The sequence below is a fragment of the Rhyacophila brunnea genome, unplaced genomic scaffold (genome assembly GCF_057557595.1).
Source record: "Rhyacophila brunnea isolate RB1 unplaced genomic scaffold, BYU_Rbru_1.0 scaffold_6, whole genome shotgun sequence".
Classification (NCBI taxonomy): domain Eukaryota; kingdom Metazoa; phylum Arthropoda; class Insecta; order Trichoptera; family Rhyacophilidae; genus Rhyacophila; species Rhyacophila brunnea.
The window spans coordinates 6,562,870-6,583,370 of record NW_028233276.1 but is presented as its reverse complement, the minus strand read 5'-3'; the positions used below and the strand labels follow the sequence as shown (position 1 = coordinate 6,583,370).

The following is a 20,501-nucleotide window of genomic DNA, read 5'->3' as shown; positions in this document are numbered from 1 at the left end:
TATCTATGAACAATAGGTCATAGATTTTGTGTAATTTGCAGCACATTCCCTCGGGTGACGGCACAGGCTTGTTATGATAGCTCAAAACATGTTTAAAATTTAAAAAAAATCATTGTATATTCATTAAATGTTAACAAGAATAAAGGTAATAACCTTACATAAAAACAACTCATAAATTTTAAATGTGTTAAAAATTTTATAATAAATTAGACATTTCGAAAAGCGATGGAATCGGCTCAGTGTATTTTTAGCGATTCTATTAAAGCCGATATTTCAAATAGGTACTAGTAAGTATTTTGGAACAAGTTTCGATATTAAATATTTTTTTTATAGTGGTAAGTAAGTTGGTATACTAATTCAAAATCGACCAGTTTTCCCACCTATAAAGTATTGTACTATAATTTATTAGAGTAGGGATAACAACACTGTCAGGCAAGACTTGTCTTATACATAATTAATTTTAGGTACTGGCAATGTGACGACAATCGCGTTCCCGTAAAATTTCTGTCAAACGATTCTTTTACTATGGTCATAATTATTTGGACCAGTTTGGTTCGAATTAATGCAGGAACAAACTTTAAAAATGTCTTAGAAACTACTCTTCGGAATATTTTTTTACACACAAGATAACTGGTAAGAATACTTAATCATTTTTTTAAATCTATATACACCTTGCAACATTAAAAATGGATTTTTGTTTGACGTTTCAGCACGAAGAAGAAGACATTATTTCCGTGAATGTCAAAATTGTTATATTTTAAAATTTGAATAACAACAATATTTAAAATTTAATTTGCTTGCGAGTGGTCAAGGTATTTTTTTTGTTAGTATTGATATATTGCTATTTCATGATACATACTTATTATCGCCGCTTTACATGATTCAATATTCTGTGCTTTGGTTTCTGATTTGTATCTTTTTTAAAAATCAAATTCATGAAGAAGTAATAACGTTAATAGTGTAAAATAACTATATTTTGACAATGGCATTATCAATCTTTGGAGGTTAATGTTTGGTCGAAACCACCAGTTGTGCTAATACTCGTAGCATCTCGTGTGACAAAAAAGGTGTAGGATAAACTGCTTAAGATATTGAAAAAAAAACAATACCTACATTAACAACGTGGTACTGTCCGTCATATTATAATCAAAGCTCTTTTTCACTGATAACTCTTTCAAAAATGTGACTTTTGCGTATTGAATATGCTCACCTAAAAGTTGACCTATCCATTGCTCCTGTCAAAGAGTAGAGGTTGCTTCGGTTGATTGTATCCTTCGAAGTTCTCATTTAATTAATAGGTAGGTACAATATACTATTATCTTTTGTTGCAGAATCGCAGGCAGATCAAATTTCATTATTGTCGGCAACAGTTCACCAATTTATTAGATGCTTATGAAAAATGGAAGTGGACAATGTACAGAGCGAAGTGGAGATTGGTTTAACAATACCAGTTGAAACATTCGCGCATCATGAGTTCTTTACGGCAGAAGGAGAACTCGAAACAGACATGCAGTTTAAAAATGAGCTGTACGAAGATGTAAATTATTCAGAGTGCGTCATGTCGGAGGGGGATTATAGTGAGACAATAATGAGCGGCGAGTTACTAACAGAAGAGGAGTGGAAAGACAATCAGGAGTTGGAAAAAGAAGCGCTAGTTGACGGATCTTTAATATCACGGAAAGGGGACAGCTATTATCTGATCTCCAACAGTATAACTAATAAAAAGAAATACATCTGTATTAACTGCCATACATCATTTACTTCGAAATGGTCATTGTTAAAACACAGAACAGCTCACGTACAAGACAACGACGGCTTACCCAAATTCACTTGCAATGGAACAAAAGACGATTTATCTGACGGCGTATACAATAAAGTTTGCCAAATTTGTAATAAGTATTTCAAACGAGCACATCTTTTACGTGCCCATGTTAAAATACATTTCGGCCAACGCGACTTTATTTGTGCCATATGCAATAAAACGTTCTCGCAAGGCAGCCACTTGAAAAATCATTCAGCGATACACACGGGTGAAAAAAATTTTCCATGCAACGTTTGCGACAAGAAGTTTAAACAGAGCGGTCATCTTTTAAATCACATGCGGACGCATACGGGGGAAAGGAAATTTGCTTGCGATATCTGCAAGAAACGCTTCACTCAGAATATTCATCTTCAGAGTCACATTAAAACGCATACTGGAGAACGCGATCACCGATGTATATTGTGCGGCAAGTATTTCACCCAGAGCGGCCATTTGCAAATGCATATGAGGACCCATACGGGTGAAAGGAAATATTCTTGCAAGTTGTGCTCAATGAAATTTAAGCAAAGCGGGCACCTCTCCACTCACATGAAGTTGCATGATAAATCAAAGAAAGACCATTTAGAAATCACTCAATCCGACACAAATACATAACTTAATGTTAAAATGTAACTTTTTAATGTTAAAATAGACAATTTAAGCGTTACCATGTCAGAAGTGTATTAATATATTATATTTATATAAAAAAAATGTTTTATCAGCTGATAATTCAATATGGGTTTTGGACTACCCTATGTCTGCCACAAGCTTCCTCCACTGTCCAAGTACCCTACGGTCATACTTATGTAAATAAGTGGGCTTATTCGTTATGTGGCCGATTTTCGAGCGTACAACATATAACGAGTGACAGGTGTTAAATGAATTATTGTAAACAAATCAAGTAAAAAAAAATATTTAATGTTTACTTGTTTCTGTCTCAGCAAAATTTATTGTATTGATTACAGATTATCTTATTATATTATTCAATCTATTAAAACCAATTTGACATTTTTTATACACATATTCAGGGCTTTTTTGTCATGTAACGTGGTGGAACGTTGTTCCGGCATTTTTTTTCACGATGTTTTTAATATTTCAAAAGCAATTACACATAATACATATTAAATGTGAAAACATCCTCGAAAAACTATTGCGTTTGATATATGCTCTGAATTCTATTCCTATTTCTTCAAGTGAATGTGAACGCAGGTTTACGCAAATAAGTTTCATTATTACCCCAATAAGAGCTTCGTTGAAAACCAAACGGCACTTTTGTTCATCAAACTTGTGGACCACCTTTGACTCTTTTCAATCCTTCAAAATACATTGATCGGTGGTTACTCAGAGGAAGACATTCAGCTATAGACATTAACACTAAGAAAAGGAATCAAGACGATTTGTCATACAAGAATTGAACAATACTTTAGATATCACTATAAACTTTTATTCAAATAATATATTATGATGTTTTTACAATTTTACTTTTACAACTTTAGTTGTATATTTGTTCAACTTTAGATTTGACATGTCTAAAATAAAAATAGTAATTGTTTAATTTTTTATGCGCTTCATGGCGTAGGAAAAGCTGTTTTAAATGATATTTGAATATAATTTTCTTTAGTAAAAAGCTTGATAAGGAGTTCCGGAACTTTTTTTAAAATAAGCCCTGCGCATACGTCAACAGATAGTGTTGAAATACTTACAATTTAAGTATATAGTATTGTCCAACTGCTTGTTACATGCATTTATTCGAATAAACCACTGATAAACAACAGTTAAATTACTGAAAGTTTATATTAACAGCTATTCAATTTATATTGTGCAGTTTTCTTACTTTTATCATTATATTACTTACCTATGTAAATTTTTAAATTGACAGAAAATTGGAATTTAAAAAATGCCAGCACTTTTTATCCCTAAAAGCAATGCTGTCATATTTATTATTTTACATAGCTGTCAACTATCCATTGGGTTCGTAATTAGTTTGACGTAACATCGCCATCATTGTATTTGGCCTTACGCATTATTGATGCTGTCTCTTTTTACACAGTTCAGTTTAGGTCTATCAACCCTTGTATTCACTCGCAGTTTATGTCATGAATGATACATACTCTGCCCAATGGAGTTGTCCCACTTTCATGCTAGAGGGATCCCTGTACAAAGTAATATAGTGTGTGATTGTACCTTCCCCGCGACATGTTATTTTCACATATAACTAGTAGATGTATATAATAATATTAATTTAATAAATGCTATTAATAGTATCTTTCTCAATCCAATCACATTGGCTTCAAGGAATTCCAATAAGGTGGATATTGTCACGTATGCCACAATATTAGAAATTTGTAAAAATCTTTTTATACAAGCATGATTGTTTTGAATAGGTGTTGCTTTTTGCTAAGATTTTTATTAAGTTTTTTTTTTACTAATTTAACAAAATATTTATTTGATGAACTGATGATTGATTTTTACAAAATATAACCTAAGTAAACTGACGTCAAAGTTAAATTTGCAGTTGTAACTTCTACATTTTTTGAACATTTTGGAAATTGGATCTTATTAAATTAAAAAATATTTATGTATAACATCAATATTAAATTTGAAGGAGTACAAGCATTCAAATTAGACATACACAATTTTGAAAACACAAAAATATATAACCAATAGAAAAAATCTTTTTTGAAATAAATAAGACACGTTTAGGAATACTTGGACATTACGAAAACTGCTCCTAAAATATTTTTCACTTATATATATATGTCACTCGGCCCCGCGATGGCCGAGTGGTTACGTATCTCCCAGTTTTTCATTATCATCTGAATATCACATGATTGAACAAATGAGGCGTCTAATTCCAAAAAGCGATAAGTCCACATTTGGTAAAAATCGAGAAAAAAATACGCACGTATTCTTTGTATAATTTTATACAATATGTATTGATCTATAAATTCCAAAACGCGACATAACCCTACAAAAAAAAATATTTTAAGTCCCGATTTATTACAAAAAGCGCCAAGTCCGTGCTTCATATTATTTAAAGCTTGGTTGATTTCGCGCGTGTTTAATTCAACCAATAAGGGAACGTTCAATATTGAAAAGGGCGTCTACCATGCCGTAGCATCTGGTAAACTTATGACAGTGCCACGGAAATATGTGCCTTATGCGGTGTAAATTAAAAAGTGAAGTACAAATAGCGCTATGTCGAATTTTATTTTGCCTATATTTATTACATTTAAGAGTTTATCGGCTGAAACAAATTGCCATTTGGTTCTAATTTCGACATAGAATACAACGGAGAAAATAATCTCACGTTAAAACAAATAATTGGAGCTTGAAACATAAAAACGTTGTTTCCCAAAAATATTGAATTGTGGACTTGTCGCTTTTTGTAATTAGACGCCTCCAATCAACTAGCCTTCTGTTCGTATTATAATATTACGCCATGTGTGTGTGACCACACTTGCTTCACCAGTTTTCCTCTTTTCAGAAATGTTACTCTGATATCGGTTGTCCTTAAATTAATGGTCATGTAAAATATAGAACTTAGAGACCGACAACTATGACTTTGTGTGCGGCGGTTTGGAGATCTCATAGCTCGTAATGCACCGGAAATACCCATATTGTGACACTGATGCGCTAGTTGTCAATCCATAATACAGCATTTCATCACCTGTATGCAGAATTATCGTAGGTCACATATTATGGAATATTTTACAAGAGAGTTTTTTAAAACAACCTAATTATTTATATCAATATGTGTATGTGTCATATTATAGTAGCCCGATTGTTGAAAAAATGATACATGCATATTTTGTCTATATAATATGTAACTGAAGAAGGCTATTTTAAAGAACTCTAGAATTTTTCAAATCTGATTTCGAAAGCAGGTATAACAAATTATAAGGGTATTGTTTTTTTTGTGTATCACAGAAAATGTTGCTTTTTAAGATATTATACTGTATAATAATATTATTGTGAAATAAAAGTTATGCTATGTGAGTGTAGATAATTGACGTTTTATTTCCGAGTTATTCCCTAAACATAGGTTCCTACTTATATTTTATTAGCTGAGAAAAGTCAGAAATGATAATACAATATATGCCAAATCTTACGTCTGCGATGGCCCAGGTTCGAATCTTGGGTCTGGCAAGGTACACATTGTTTTTCAATTTGTATATGAGTCAGAGTATGGAACTAATAGGTTGAGCAAGAGGCTGACATCCATTTCTCGTAAAAACAAAATCTGTTAATACAAACCTCCACTCTGTGGAGGCCCATATATTATGATCTTATTAGGATCAGACATGGACGAAAAAAAACTGAATTACTCAATACCGCGAGTGCGTGCACAATTTGAGTATTTTCATCATAAAATTTGGTAGGTATACATCACATTGGAGATTTAATATAACATGTCCAATAGATTACTGAAACATCAATCATAAATTTAAAGATCTTGGCATATTGTTTGACTCACGTTTATCATTTCGCTCACACGTCACTTCTACGGCATTATGTGCGAGCAAGCTCTAGGATTAGCCAAGCCATTCAAGAATACAACTGTTTTACGTACACTATGTGTCGTTAGTACGGAGTATTCTTGAGTATGGGTCAATTATCTGGAGTCCTTATGAGGTTTCCTATAAGCTTGTTTCAGAATGTGTTCATAAAAAATTTCTTCGACATTATTTTAATGTAATATAATTTTTTTCCTTTTGACAGTTTTTTAAACCAGTATTTTCCGACTAAGTTTCTTCAAGGCATGTTCGCCTTTCATTCTTTTGAAGCTCGTAGGTCACTTCTGATCGTGAAGCATTTTTCCCTGCTCTCACGTGGTAAGTTTCCAATCATTAATTCTGGAAAATTTGAATTTTTATGCACCCGTCAATTACATGCATGGTCGCAGCCCTTGACCTATTTTGGGTGAAAGCTGTTTCCTCATGTCAGACTCACCAGGCACCAATAACGAGGGCTGTGCGGCTCGTCAATGCACTCCCTGGAGATGTAGACATTTTTAGCGATGCATTATGTATTCAGTTTTTAAAATTCTACTTTATTGTTTAATTTGTACTCTTTTTTTGAATCATTGTTTTTTTATTTCATTTCTTTTCAATAAAATTGTTTTCGCTTTGTTTTTTTTCTCTACCTTATTTTTTCTCTAGTTGATTTACTTGTACTTTTTACAACGTTTTTATTAGCTCGTATTCTTGTTTGTCCGGTACAAATCTTGCAATCGATTTTTAACTAACTTCCCGAATAGGTAAACATTTGAAACTTTTAGAATATATCTGAATACAATGCCAATGCATTTTATTAATACTCTTAGCCAGGGCTTTTTTTTAAAAAAAAAAGGTGCCGGAACTCACTTCATGTCAAGCTTTTTACTAAATAAAATTATATTCAAATGTCACTTAAATGAAATTTAAAGGAGCTATGCCACGAAGCGAACAAAAAAAGGTTGATTTTTACGATAATTTTTTATTTTAGTCAAAACAAAGCTACAGAAACAATAAAATACATACATTATATTTGAAATATATTGTACAAATAAGACTAACTTTAAAATATAATTGTAAATACATATGTAATGTATTTATTTATGAACTTGAATAAAAGTTTAGAGTGATTTCCAAAGTTTTTTCCAATTCTCGTCTGATACATCATCTCGATTCCTTTTCTTAGTGTTAGAGTCTAAGGCCGAATGTCTTCCTTTAAGTAACCACCTATCAACATATTTTGAAGGATCGAAAAGTGTCAAGGGTGGTCCCACGAGTTTGATGAACAAGAGTGCCGAAACTGTTTTAGTGTTTAACGAAGCTCTTGTTGGGGTAATAATAAGATTCATTTGCGAAAACCCCCGTTCACATTCACTTGAAGAAATGGGAATAGAATTCAGAGCATATACCAAACGCAAGAGTTTTTCAGAATATGTCTTTTCGAGAATGTATTCGCGAAATCCACGAATCATTTCTCGTTCATCTAGTTGTAGCCTGATCGAAATGTTTCTAATTTCCATCTCTCCAAATGTCAACCGATTATCAATGTCTTCAGGCCAATATTTTTGGTCAAGTACGCGAGCCCAAAGTGCAAACTCAACATCTTTATTATCTAGCAGCCTTTTTTCAATTGACGTTTTCAACGTGGAATAAAATATTTTCGGATCAATAGGAGGATCATTTTTAGAAACTTTTTCGTGAAGTAAAACTCCACGAAAATGCAGATTGCTTATAGCAGCTGCAGCACATTTATAATAGGGTCCAAAATTCTGTTTTCTTTCTTCAAAAACTTGAACGAGTTCATTTATTTTTCGATTTGCAATGTAAAGGTTCACATTGCGATTTTGTAGGTCCAAACTAAGTTCCGACAATTCTTGGAGAGCGTCGCACATCAATGCTAGATCCAATAAAAATGCTGTTGATGTTATTTTGTTCTTTAAGCCACTGTAAGTACACTTGTCATTTTTATCTCTTGTAGGGTCATTCATCGCTTCTTCAAAATGACGCACAAGGGATTCATAATTATTCCACACAGCCGAAACTGAACGAAAACTAGATGCCACCCATCGGGTACTTAAAACTCTTCCGATTTTCAGTACCTCAACGCCTAGTGATTCTGCACATAAATGCAACTCTCTATTATTTTTCGGCGACGCGTGGTATAAAACATAAAGTTTATCAATAAATGATTTGAATCTATTGATCCCTGAAATTTTTTTTACAACATCACTTACTGATAATTCTAATCTGTGATTAGTACAATGCCAAACTATAATTGAAGGAAATTTTTCTGTCAGCAATTTTTTCACTCCATTTTTAGAACCTAACATCACAGCAGCGCCGTCGCATGCAACCGAAACTAAATATTTTTTTAAATATTCTTCTGTCATCCCATATAAATCAAGAGATTGGAGTAATGATTCAAATATTCCTTTTGCCGTTACGTCTTTAAGTTCAATCAAATCCAAAAACAAATTAATTGGTGAATTCATTCCAACACTTTCGACACAGCATCGAACATACACAATGAGGGTGGTTTTTTGGCTTATGGTGGTAGACTCATCAATTATCAAAGAAATTATATTTTTCGATTGAACAATTTCTTTGAAAACATTTTTTCTTATTTCATCACATATATGATTTACAATGTTAACACATGCGTTAGTGGAATGGAGAATATGACCCATTTCGATCCCATTTAGTTCTTGGAGATTAATTTCACTTTCAAACATATTGAATGATTGATTTTCCTTAGCTACTTTATATGCAGTTCGAAAAATGTTTGCTGTTATTACTTTTTCGCGAGATAACGATTTTAAAAAAGTATTTTCAATCTGCTTTTTTTTGGCTTCAGAAATGATTTTTAACGCTGCTTTGTGTGCAATAGATCCTCTGTGATCGAAAATTTTTTTTCGAAGTGACCCCAATTGTAGCTTCCTCTCTTTCCCAGAATACGTGATTTCATTATTGGCCCATTCTTTGGATATTTTCATTCCCATTGTCGTTTCAGTTCCAAGAGTTCCAACGTTTCTGCAAATTGTGCAGCCAAGTTTCATTTTGTGTACGTTCAACCATTCGTTTTTTGAGCAAAAATCGTTTTTTTGATCTAATGACCAGCAGTCTGGCCAATCGTTTTGAGTTCGACCTTGATCCCCGAGATCAGCTAGAGATGATTCAGGAACATCTACATGTACCGATATTTCCATATCTTCTGTCATCGTTTCTGTTTTGAGCTTTTTATTTGCGGAATCGGCGCCGCTGCCGGTGGTTGAGAAGTAACAGGAAATTTTTTTCATATTTAAACTTGGGGTTGCACTAAATAATATATAAAATAGTTGCACAACACGTAATCGTAACACAAACTGACTAAACAAACGTAAATAACAATATACGCAGATGCTGCCATGCGATAAACGTCAAACTGTCAAAATCATAATACGCAGCATACGTATGAAGCTAGTTACATACGCATGTTTGCTATTTAAACTATACGGTTACTTCACTAACACTAACACGCCAACATTCAAAATGGCTTCCACCTGTACCTTATTTTATCATTTTAACGAATTATTATTGTAATTACTTAAGCGCAAATATTTTTTCGTTTAATTGATTTTGAAATAAAACCGTGAAAAAAGGTGCCGGAACGCCGTTCCACCGCGTTAAATGGAAAAAAAAGCCCTGCTCTTAGCCATCTTTAAGTAGAATTGAATTCATTTTCAGTTAATTCTGTTTTGTATGAAAAGTTATTTCGGAAGAAATCCGTAATCCAATCCACTATTAATTATTGGTTACTAGGGGTCTGGGGTCCTAGCAACTAAATTATTAATATATACGTGCGTTACTATGGAAATCAAAATGACATTTCAGTATTATTTCTGTCAAGTACCTACAAATTTTTTGATCGTTTAAGCTAGCAAGTCAAGTTTATATGATTCAACAGAAAATTTGATGTTTTGGTCAATGATAGAGAAAAAATCAAGGAATTTTTTGACATTAAAAACTCATTTTGGCACATATATGGTGAGTGGCGTGCAACGATGATATGCCGATAGGAAGAATGTATCAATAATAACCAATCAATTTATAAATTCTGTATTTTCTATATTTTCCATTCACAAATTTACATTCTTTGAGTTTTTAGAATTAGCAATATCATAAACTACTCAAACCTATTCAATAATAAGTCCACCAAACTAAACGGAAAAAAAATCATATTATCCAATATCATTTTCATAATAATTATATATTATATACATAACATACATTTATTTTTAGGAAATCATAACCACGGTAGCAAATCTGACTAAATATTGTTTATCTACTATAAAAATTGGACATTGACTAGAAAATATTCTGGTACAAATATATTGTTCTTAAAATTATAAAAAAATAAAATAAATGGGTATTTATTAAAATCAATTACACACATATTATGTTTACTGTTCGGCTTCTACATATTGACATCTACGTCAGGCGCTGTTTGCATGCTAACGGTTTTAGTTCCAGAAAAAGCCGCAGTGACATGTATATCTCGATATAGAAGTCAAAGTCTAACAGTATTTTTTAATAATGTTTAAATTTAAACCATCGGTTATTATGAAATTAAATGTCTATGGGCAATTTAAAACATCTAGTGCATTGTTTCAGGTTACTATTAAATTAATTACAATGGAATACATTTTAACACAATATACAATTATTTTAGTTTAGTCATGTTATTTTACAAAAAAAAAATACTATTATAAATGATTACATAATTTTTTGGCACAACATAAATGTTTATAGTTCGACCAGTTAAGAGGAACTCAATAAATATTTCGTAACAAAATAAGAAACAGTCAATAATAACTTTATAAATTCCTTGATTCATTTGACGACTAGAAAAATTCTAATACTCTCATTTCACTAAACACCTCTATACAAAAAATGCTACAAAATACTACGCCAAAAGGTATAGCGATGCTATGATTGCTTAAACTTTATAATATATATTTTTTTAATAAGGGCAATATCCGATTGATCACTGGAAGCAGTAAAATATTGCATGTCTATTTTATAACTTGCGTATACAGTTATTCACAGTCAATTGACTAAAAAATTTTGATTGCAATGTCAACTTCACACATATTGTATCGAATCCAGAAAGTGATACTGGGAACCAACCTTCACTCTGTATTGCAAGCAGTTATGATGAATAAATGTTAGATATCGTCAGTCTATCTTGTATATCCATATTGAAAAAAGAAATGATATTTATTGAAGAATACTTCAGTATTATCGAATATACTGTCCAACAACAAGAAATCGGCGATACAGTCTACAGTATACAAGATACGCTGTAGTCGCATATAGAAGACGCGGGTCTCTTTTTAGATGCTTCTTCGCAATAAACCAAAAATTCAATAATAATATTGTTAACATCACTCCTGATCGTTTTAGACTTATTTTTATTATAAAAAGCTTCAAATTACGTAAATACATAATATGGTACACCACGGGAGCATAAAATGAAATGATAAATTTGGGGCCGTTCCTCATTTGAAAACGGAAGTGCGATTAGCTTTACTGGATTTACTGAGGGAATTGTTAGTTCACCGTTTTAACACATGTACAAGAAGTTCTTGTTTGACAGTATACATCTGTATAAGATTCGTGCAATCATTTCGAAAATCAATCGACAAAAATCTCCTGAATTATACCAATACAACATTAAAATTTGCAAGCCTTGTGAATATGTACTAGGATTCATTGACATTTTGATTGCAGAGTTTGTTCTTCTTTTTAACTCAAAAATTCCATTGAAAATGAAACATAAAGGGTTTTTACTGTCAAAATATCAACACCTCGTATGCAAAATGTCGGAATTGCATTTTTGGCTATTTTGACTTAATTGCCTTCAACAAAAATTCAATCAATATTTATTTTTATAGCCACAACTAAAAACACGTTTAGTTTGGCCTCAGCTGTGGCTTTGCGATATAAAACCTCATTGGCTGCATACTGCCTAATAGCATCGTGATTGTTTTACAATGTGTCAAACAATATACGCATTAAACCCAATGCGAAATTAGCAAAAACTATAGTAAATTGCATATGTTTTTTTGAAAGTGTTTTAACGCAATAGATATCTTTATTTGACATTAATTTGGAATGTATACTGCCCCCTATTAAGTTATCAAACAAAATATAATAACGATTTTACATTGCCATCTGTTAATAATAACACCAACAAATTCTTTTAAAAATTGATAATTTATTACTTTGCATCTACAAATTGTTTTCTCCAATAAAATAAACTTAGATAAAAATTGTCATTCATCCGATGGTACAAACTAAGATAAGTTTATGGATCAATCAGGCCCGCTTTTGATTTTTATTTCATTCGATAAGTTTTACATAGATCGGTGACATTCACTCTTCTTGGAAATTTCGTGTAAGTACTGTACGTAATTATTTTGCTATACAAGATAGAATGACGATAAACCAATAATCTTGCAGAATATAGAAAGAATTTCGTAAGCATAAATGCCGCAAATTATTGATTATCCTGTATATTATAATTTAGTCATAAAATCCATGCTCTAAAAAAATCCAGTATCTTCCTAGTATACAAACGTTAAAATTTTATCATTAATTTTTATTTAATTTAAAATTATCGTTATTATAATTTATTTTATCGTGTAATATTTTTAATTCTCATTTTAGGATTCATATTTTTTACTAAGAGGTAAAAATTACTATTGTAGTAATAATTAGTAAAGTTTTGGACCCGACTCCTAATTATTATTGTTACACGGTGAGTGCCGTTCGTAGTGAAGGATTTTTTTTTTAATTAGCAGAAGAATCGTTGACGCTAAATAAAATTTTCGAAAAAGAGAGAGAGAGAGAGGTATTATATTCTGATGATTAAGCTTATTGGTATTTTCAAAAAATATCATTAAAAATCACCCACAGAAAGTAAATGTTAGTAATATACGGTAATAAGATGGTGATGCCAGAACCCGAAGCAGATCACCCCATTACATAAGTAATGTTTCAATATATTCAAAATCACGAAGCAATTACAAACTACAATATAAAGATAAAGCTTACCAAACATATTTTACTATGCTTATGTAACAGAACTATAAAATTAAAGATATTGCACTTGTTGATAAAAGAATAATTTGAAAGAGTGCTATAAGCATGAACATCGCATGTATCCAAATATGGCTTTGTTCTCAATTTGAACAGATGGTGTTAACAGTAATATTCTTTGATTTCTTTTGACCAACCGTCTGATTCTAATAGGATCATAAATGGGTCTCCATAGAGTGGAGGTTTGTATAGACAGTTTTTTGTTTTGTTTTTACGAGAATGGATGTTAACCACTTGCTCAACCTATTAGGTACATACTCTGACTCCAAACGCAAATTGAAAAACAATATGTCTATTTGTTAGACACAGGATTTGAACCTGGGGCCCACAACATTATAAGCCAACGCATAAGCCATTGTGGGCATTTGATGGTATTAAACATATTATTTGACACCCTCGATGGTTGCGCGACTTAAGCGTCAGCCTATAGTGTCGTGGGTCCCAGGTTCGAATCCTGGGTCTGGCAAGTACACATATTGTTTTTCGATTTGTGTATGAGTAAGAGAATGGACCTAATAGGTTGAGCAAATGGCTGACATCCATTTCTCTTAAAAACAAATTTTGTTAATACAACCCTCCACTCTGTGGAGGTCCATAATATGATCTTATTAGGATCAGACATGTTCGGATTGAAACATATTATTTTATCTGGTCATGAATTGTTAATTTGTAGGATGAGAAAAGACAGGCCATCATAATGACGTATTATATCTTTCCTACAGTCAATAAACAATAATTCAGGCTTAGCACCTAAATATACTCCAAATTCTTCATTCACGATCTTTACATGGCACGTGGGCCCTCATGAAAGACAAAACTATGTCTTAAGTCAAACAGGTATTGTACTTTCGCGAAAACGTCGTTTGGTCTACAAATGCGTTTGAAAATGAAAAATCCTGCTAAAATGAATGTTATAAATTCAACATAGTATACATTTTATTAAAATCTATATATTTTAATTCAGATTTCTGCGGGCGATCTTTTTCTGATATAAAATAATTTAAGCTAGGATAAAGGTTAAAAATAATTGGATTATAGTACGTACGAAGGAATGAAGGAGATTTCTTTTGAATACTTATTAATAATCATTTTACGATACAACTACCTCATTATATCATTTTCTATCTTTTAACATAAGAACTTTTTTTTTAAACATGTGTTCCTGTTAATTTTGACATTTCAATCCTTGTGGGATGAAATGAAAATAAAATTACAATCAGTATTTCTTCATGAAAAACTATATAATAATATAATAATGGACAAACTAATATTTTATAGAAATAAATTAATAATAACCTATAATGCATTAATGAATAAGCGTTAAAAAATAATTATTTTTAAAATTCATTTTTTAATTCTATAAAAAATCAAAAATGAAAAGCATATTTATAATGTAACCTTTGCATTCCAGTTTTGCCTTAAAATATTATCATATTAAAAATCGTACAAAAGTGGCAATATAAAATTGAAAATGCTTATTTATAACATGCACAGTAAAAACAGTTTATATACCATTAAAAAAATTATCACCAAATTAAACAAGACTAGGAGAAAATCACTGATTGAGTTTATTTATAGTACCTATTAAAAATGCAAACTTGGAATAAACAATTATCTAAATGCAAATAAATATAAGTGACACTCTATTTTGAGGAATTACAATATGACGTTATAATATTGTCAGTGTTCTGGCGCAAAACCCTACATAGTATATATTTCTGACATACCTGTATTTTATATTTAATACAACTAGTGTTTATCTTTGCATTCACATTTTACTAACGAAACAAATGAAACATATAATATCTTAAAATCGTTTCATGTTGTATTACATGTATTATTGGGCACTTCCTTCGAGCAGAGGTGGCACTGGGTTGCTCAAAAAGAGCAAAGCACACCTCTCACCTTTGCCTGTAATTATCTTTCTATGTATGTTTTAAGTCAAGAGGCGGCATACATGTACATGAATAAATATCACATTTAAATGGGTTTTACCAGTATGTGTTATTTTACGTGGTGACACATTCTGCTTACATATATGGCATAGAGTGCATTTTGACACCTGAATAGTATTTTCAAAGGTGACCTCCCATTGTGTCTCAAGCGTAAAGTGTTGACTAAATGCTTGCTATCAGTGCTCATGCATACATGTGAAACATAGACTCTTAATGTGGGAGAAATCAAAAAACTACCATTAGCGCAACGTGGCATGGAAAAGTGTTGGTCAGAATGCAGAAAGACCATAAAAGAAATCGATGGATGAGGAAGCAGACAAGGGTACTCGACGTGATAGAGGTCACTTAGCAGATGAAATGGCAATGACGCTCATTGAGTGATCGTACGCTGTCATACAGTGGTACCCAAGGGGTACTGTACAACCACAGGGTCACTCTAAAACCCGATAGTTAGACGAACTCATTAAGTTCGGTGGTTATACGTGGCAGTGAAGAACTAGAGACCGAGAAGAGTGAAAGGAACTAGGGGATGCCTTCATCCAGCAGTGGATCGACCCTGTCTGATAATAATGATGACATTCTGTTTATATAAAAAATAATATGGTATGGTATATGTTTCACACGGGACACCTGTGTCTAGAAGACACCAAAGTATCCAGCCACACGACACTGCAGTGGCTATTACAGCCACCGAATAGCTAATTTTTACATGTCCATGTTTTTGCACGAGTCACATTTCCTTTATTGTTTTATTTATATGAACGCCTCAATAGCGAATCATTCATTTATGTGTAAATGCGGCCTCTCGAGACACCGGTGTCTGGATACAGGTGTCCCGTGTGAAACGACCCTAAGATTAAGCTAAGAATATATTGCAACACTTGCATAGATTTTGTTCACATAAATTATTTTATCAAAACACTGACAATATTCCATAATATATAAGTATGTCAACTTAAGAGTGATAAAAATAATAGATATATTATAAGGGCTCAGTTAACATTTTAGTGAATATAGTTTGAAATTGCAACTGAACTAACATTATTCATTTTTACAGTCGAATCTTTCTTGTTAAAATCTTTGGAAGTGTATGTATATTCAAAATGACGCTTAACAAATGGACTATTTACACAATGTTATCTTAATTGACAGCAGACCCTCTGAGATTCTTCACAAATATCAATTTATACACAACAATAATTTTAATTATAATACAACTTAAAAGTCTAGTCTATCACATTTTTTGTAAAACTACATAATATCTAAATACTTTGCTGTAATAATTGCATAAAGTAAAAGAACATCAAATTTTACAGAACTTCATAATATTATCATTACTGCGGACGTCTTCACAATTGGCAGAAATGAAAACCCGTGGTCTTTCATAAACATATCTATTATATCCCCTGACCCCCAAATATCACCAAATTTATTCAGTTCTATTTAGACAAAATCTATAATCATGTTGGTAATGTTTTTGCATTTACAATTTTTAGTTACAAAACTGGTTACCATTCCATTGGCTGAATTTAAAACTCAGATAGCTTACTTGTTGGAATCAATTTGTATGAATCATTAACGGATTGATAGCTCAAGAGATAAGATCAGTCACCCAAATGAAAGATGTGGGTTTGAAATCTTGGCCTAACCTTTTTTGTAGGATTTTTACTAAAGGTGCTTTTAAACAACCAGTTTTGCTGTCCGATCGGTCTCTATTTCAGTCGAGCTGTCTGTCGACTGTAACTGAAATGGAGACGTGAAAGGATGCGTTTTCAATCAGTTATCGTATCCATTTTTAGAGTTGCCAGTTATATTACTATATTGCCGTATTTTTCTAATTTCGATTGAAATATTATTATTTCTTCATATATAGGTACTGCATTATACCAACCAACGTGTTTAGTAAGTTAGTATAAAAATAATATTCATTTTTACTGGATAAAAAATACTTAAATATTGTTTTACACCATTTCCCAAATGTAAAGGTAGGTACTGGCTTGAGCAAATTTGCGCGCACGAATGCTGCACGCAACATTAAAATTATCTGTGGCTTGTCGGTTTTTTCGATTTCATCAAAGAATTTGTGTGCTCAGTCTGCACGTGTTCACTCCTGCATACGGCTAACACAAACAACTAAAACAACTAGAGTGGGATTTTACGAGCATGAACAAGAAAGTCGTGTGTACAAAAATTTTAACCTGCACGAACGTTCGGACACGTAAACACGGAAAAAATGCTCAAATCAGTACTGACCTTAAAATTTCGCAAACCTCAACTGAACGGACAACAAAACTGATATCTAAAAGGACCTTAATACGTATGTTTCTGAAGTTTTTCAAAATATATAGCTTCCTAAACAGATTACAATATACAGTACAAAAAAATGTTTTGTATACAAATTGTAATAATGATTAAGCGATCTTAAATCACATAGTATGAGTTTCACTGCATAAATTTGGTGATACCTTTTTAGTCAATAGAGAAATAAACATGGTAATATGCACAAAAGAAAGTGTTTTACCTAGGGACAAACATATTGTGAATATCTTTTAGGTCTTGTCACATGACCCGCTATCATTTTTATTGATTCGCAACGTAATATGTTAAAACATGTTTTGAATTACCATGAATTATATCAAATAAATATAACTAGCCACTAATATTGCATTAATTTTAAAACTAAGAATCACAAAATAATAAAATTTAACTGAAAAGTCAATTTTTTTAATATAATAATTAAATAATAATTATAATATGCAGTTAATAAATATTTGACTTGTTTTGTTTTGTTTGTAAATAAATTTTTATATCATCAACACTTAACATTTCTAATAATATCTAAAACTAGGTATGTATAATATAGATACATACAATCCAAAATTTCCTTATTACTTCCGAGAATTGGTTCCTGGAAATACTTTCAGACACAGTATGTATGGAAATAAATTTCATAATATCTTTCTGAGAGTTCCTGATAGTTTAATTCGTTGCAAATAGATGGCAATTGAAGTGAAAAGAAGATAATGTACTTAATTAAAATTATCTTTCTCATGTTTATATTAAGGTATTACAACAAATAATGACACAGTAATTAGTTAACCATAATTGAGGTGGTCAGAGCAGAAGTGGTGTAACCCAGAGTTAACCATTGGAAGAGGTTCCAGAGGTAATAGGGAACTTCTTCCAATGGTTAACTCCGTTAACTCACTTCTGCTCTGACCGCCTCAATTATTGTAATAATGTCTCTATGTTTTTGAACGGCACCTATTCGAATATCTGAAAAATAGGTGTCAAGGAATGGTAAATGTTTGTAAAGAAAAGTTATAATTCTCTTGTCGGTATAGCCATGAATTTTAGTTTATTATTATAGTATTTATATGTTAAAATGTGACCCGCACCAGAGATCGATAACTGTACGTTGAGGCGCGGCGGGGCAGTGCTGTTAATGTTGTGATGTGTCTCGGCAGTGTATTGTGATCTATTAATTTTATTCTCTAAACTGCCACACTTCAAGTTAAAGTATTTGCAGTCTAGAATAGAGTATCACGATATTGATTTGAATATCAATAACAACATTACATGGTTATAAATGAAATAAGTGTTCCTCATTGAGATATAAATTATAATATTATTCTTCGTATCAAACGTTCAATAAAATATTTCATACAAATATGACATACTAAAAATATCTTGCATATACTATAAAATACTATTTGGCCATTTTTATTTTACTGTATGATAAATACGAAATAATATACATAATAGTACTTAGTACATACAGTAGAACCTCGATTATCCGAACTTTTATTATCTGGACTTTCGATTACTAAGATTTGTATTAATATGTTTTTTGAGGTGACAAAATCTCACAAAACTTTTAAAACTCACATCGCATTGATGTGGTTTTTAACCGGTATGTGTCATTATATGAATACGTGTATTAATTAAGGCGCTAAGTACCAAAATAATAAAAACTGACATTTTTATAGAAAAATGTTCTACATACCAACGCCAATAACTTCAACTATAGTCTAAGGTGCCTCAAGCAAGTCAAAAAAATACAGCAAAATAATTAAACCTGTCGACGTTGTAAGTCCGTTGGCGTGTTTTATTTATAATGGTGTAAGTAGCACTGCAGTGGTCAACGGAATTCAATATAAAATAGCTGACGATGGTGTGTTGACACTTGCGAGTTATACCTAAAATTATAGAAGCTGCCGTGATTGCTTCACACTGTAAAACTACATTTTTCAAAAGGTCTGCTTCATGAAATTTTACTGCAATGACTCAGTATTTTGTAACTACAGGCAATACTACTTTTTGGTACTTAGAGCCTTATTTAATACACGTATTCATATGTCTTTTGAGTTTACCAATTTCCGAGAATTTATTAAAACAAACATCGAATTGATGTGGTTTTTCACCATTATGTATGTGATCATCAGTTTCATAATAAGAAAAATACGTAATTTTAAAAAATATGTCATGAAAGAATGTGAAATTTTCAAGTATTCAATTATCCAGACTTATCGGATGAGTACTGAAGTGTGTCAAAACAAGCTATTTTTTGTTTACTATGACATATTTATGCGAAGCAGGATTTTCTTATTATGCTGTAACGAAGTCAAAGTTCAGGAACAGACTCGACGTCACACTATACATATATTATAAGAATTCAACTTTCTAATATTGTGCCTGATATCAAATTGATTGCAATTTAAGGACCCAAAATCGTCAGTAATTAAGAACATCATTCATTTATATTTTATTGTTATATTTTAAAAATAATTATTGATTTTTATATATTTTTTTTAAATTTACTGATTATGTACTGGTTTTCGTTAAAATTTCAAGTATTGCAAAGTGTTCCATCGCAGTAAAAGTTTAGACTACCTTCATCCCCAATCAGACCGGATAATCGAGGTTTTACTGTAGTATAAAATATTAATTTTATAAGATTTATGACATAGTAAAATAAATAGTTAAAATCATAATGAAGGACATAGATAGATAGTAAAAATGCAGTAGTTAATCATTATGTAATGGTATTGAAAGGTTCTAGTGTCAAAAGGGTAATAGCACAGTTTTTAGGAGTTAAAAATTGACCAT

General features: G+C 31.6%; 1 protein-coding gene across 2 annotated transcripts; it reads left to right on the top strand.

The window, feature by feature from the left end:
* The first annotated feature begins 475 nt into the window (after positions 1-475).
* LOC147065165 (uncharacterized) lies at positions 476-2,549 on the top strand. 2 transcript variants are annotated; one of them, XM_085956657.1, is made up of 2 exons: positions 476-633; positions 1,332-2,549. In XM_085956657.1, the coding sequence occupies exon 2, from the start codon at positions 1,400-1,402 to the stop codon at positions 2,414-2,416; it is 1,017 nt and encodes a 338-aa protein (XP_085812783.1). In that variant the 5' UTR covers positions 476-633; positions 1,332-1,399; the 3' UTR covers positions 2,417-2,549. The 2 variants fall into 2 exon arrangements, with proteins under 2 accessions (XP_085812783.1, XP_085812782.1); XM_085956656.1 differs by lacking the exon at positions 476-633 and adding an exon at positions 700-812.
* The last annotated feature ends 17,952 nt before the right edge of the window (positions 2,550-20,501 follow it).

Excerpts from the sequence above, each read along its gene's own strand:
- LOC147065165 (XM_085956657.1), top strand. The coding sequence starts at position 1,400 with ATGGAAGTGGACAATGTACAGAGCGAAGTGGAGATTGGTTTAACAATA.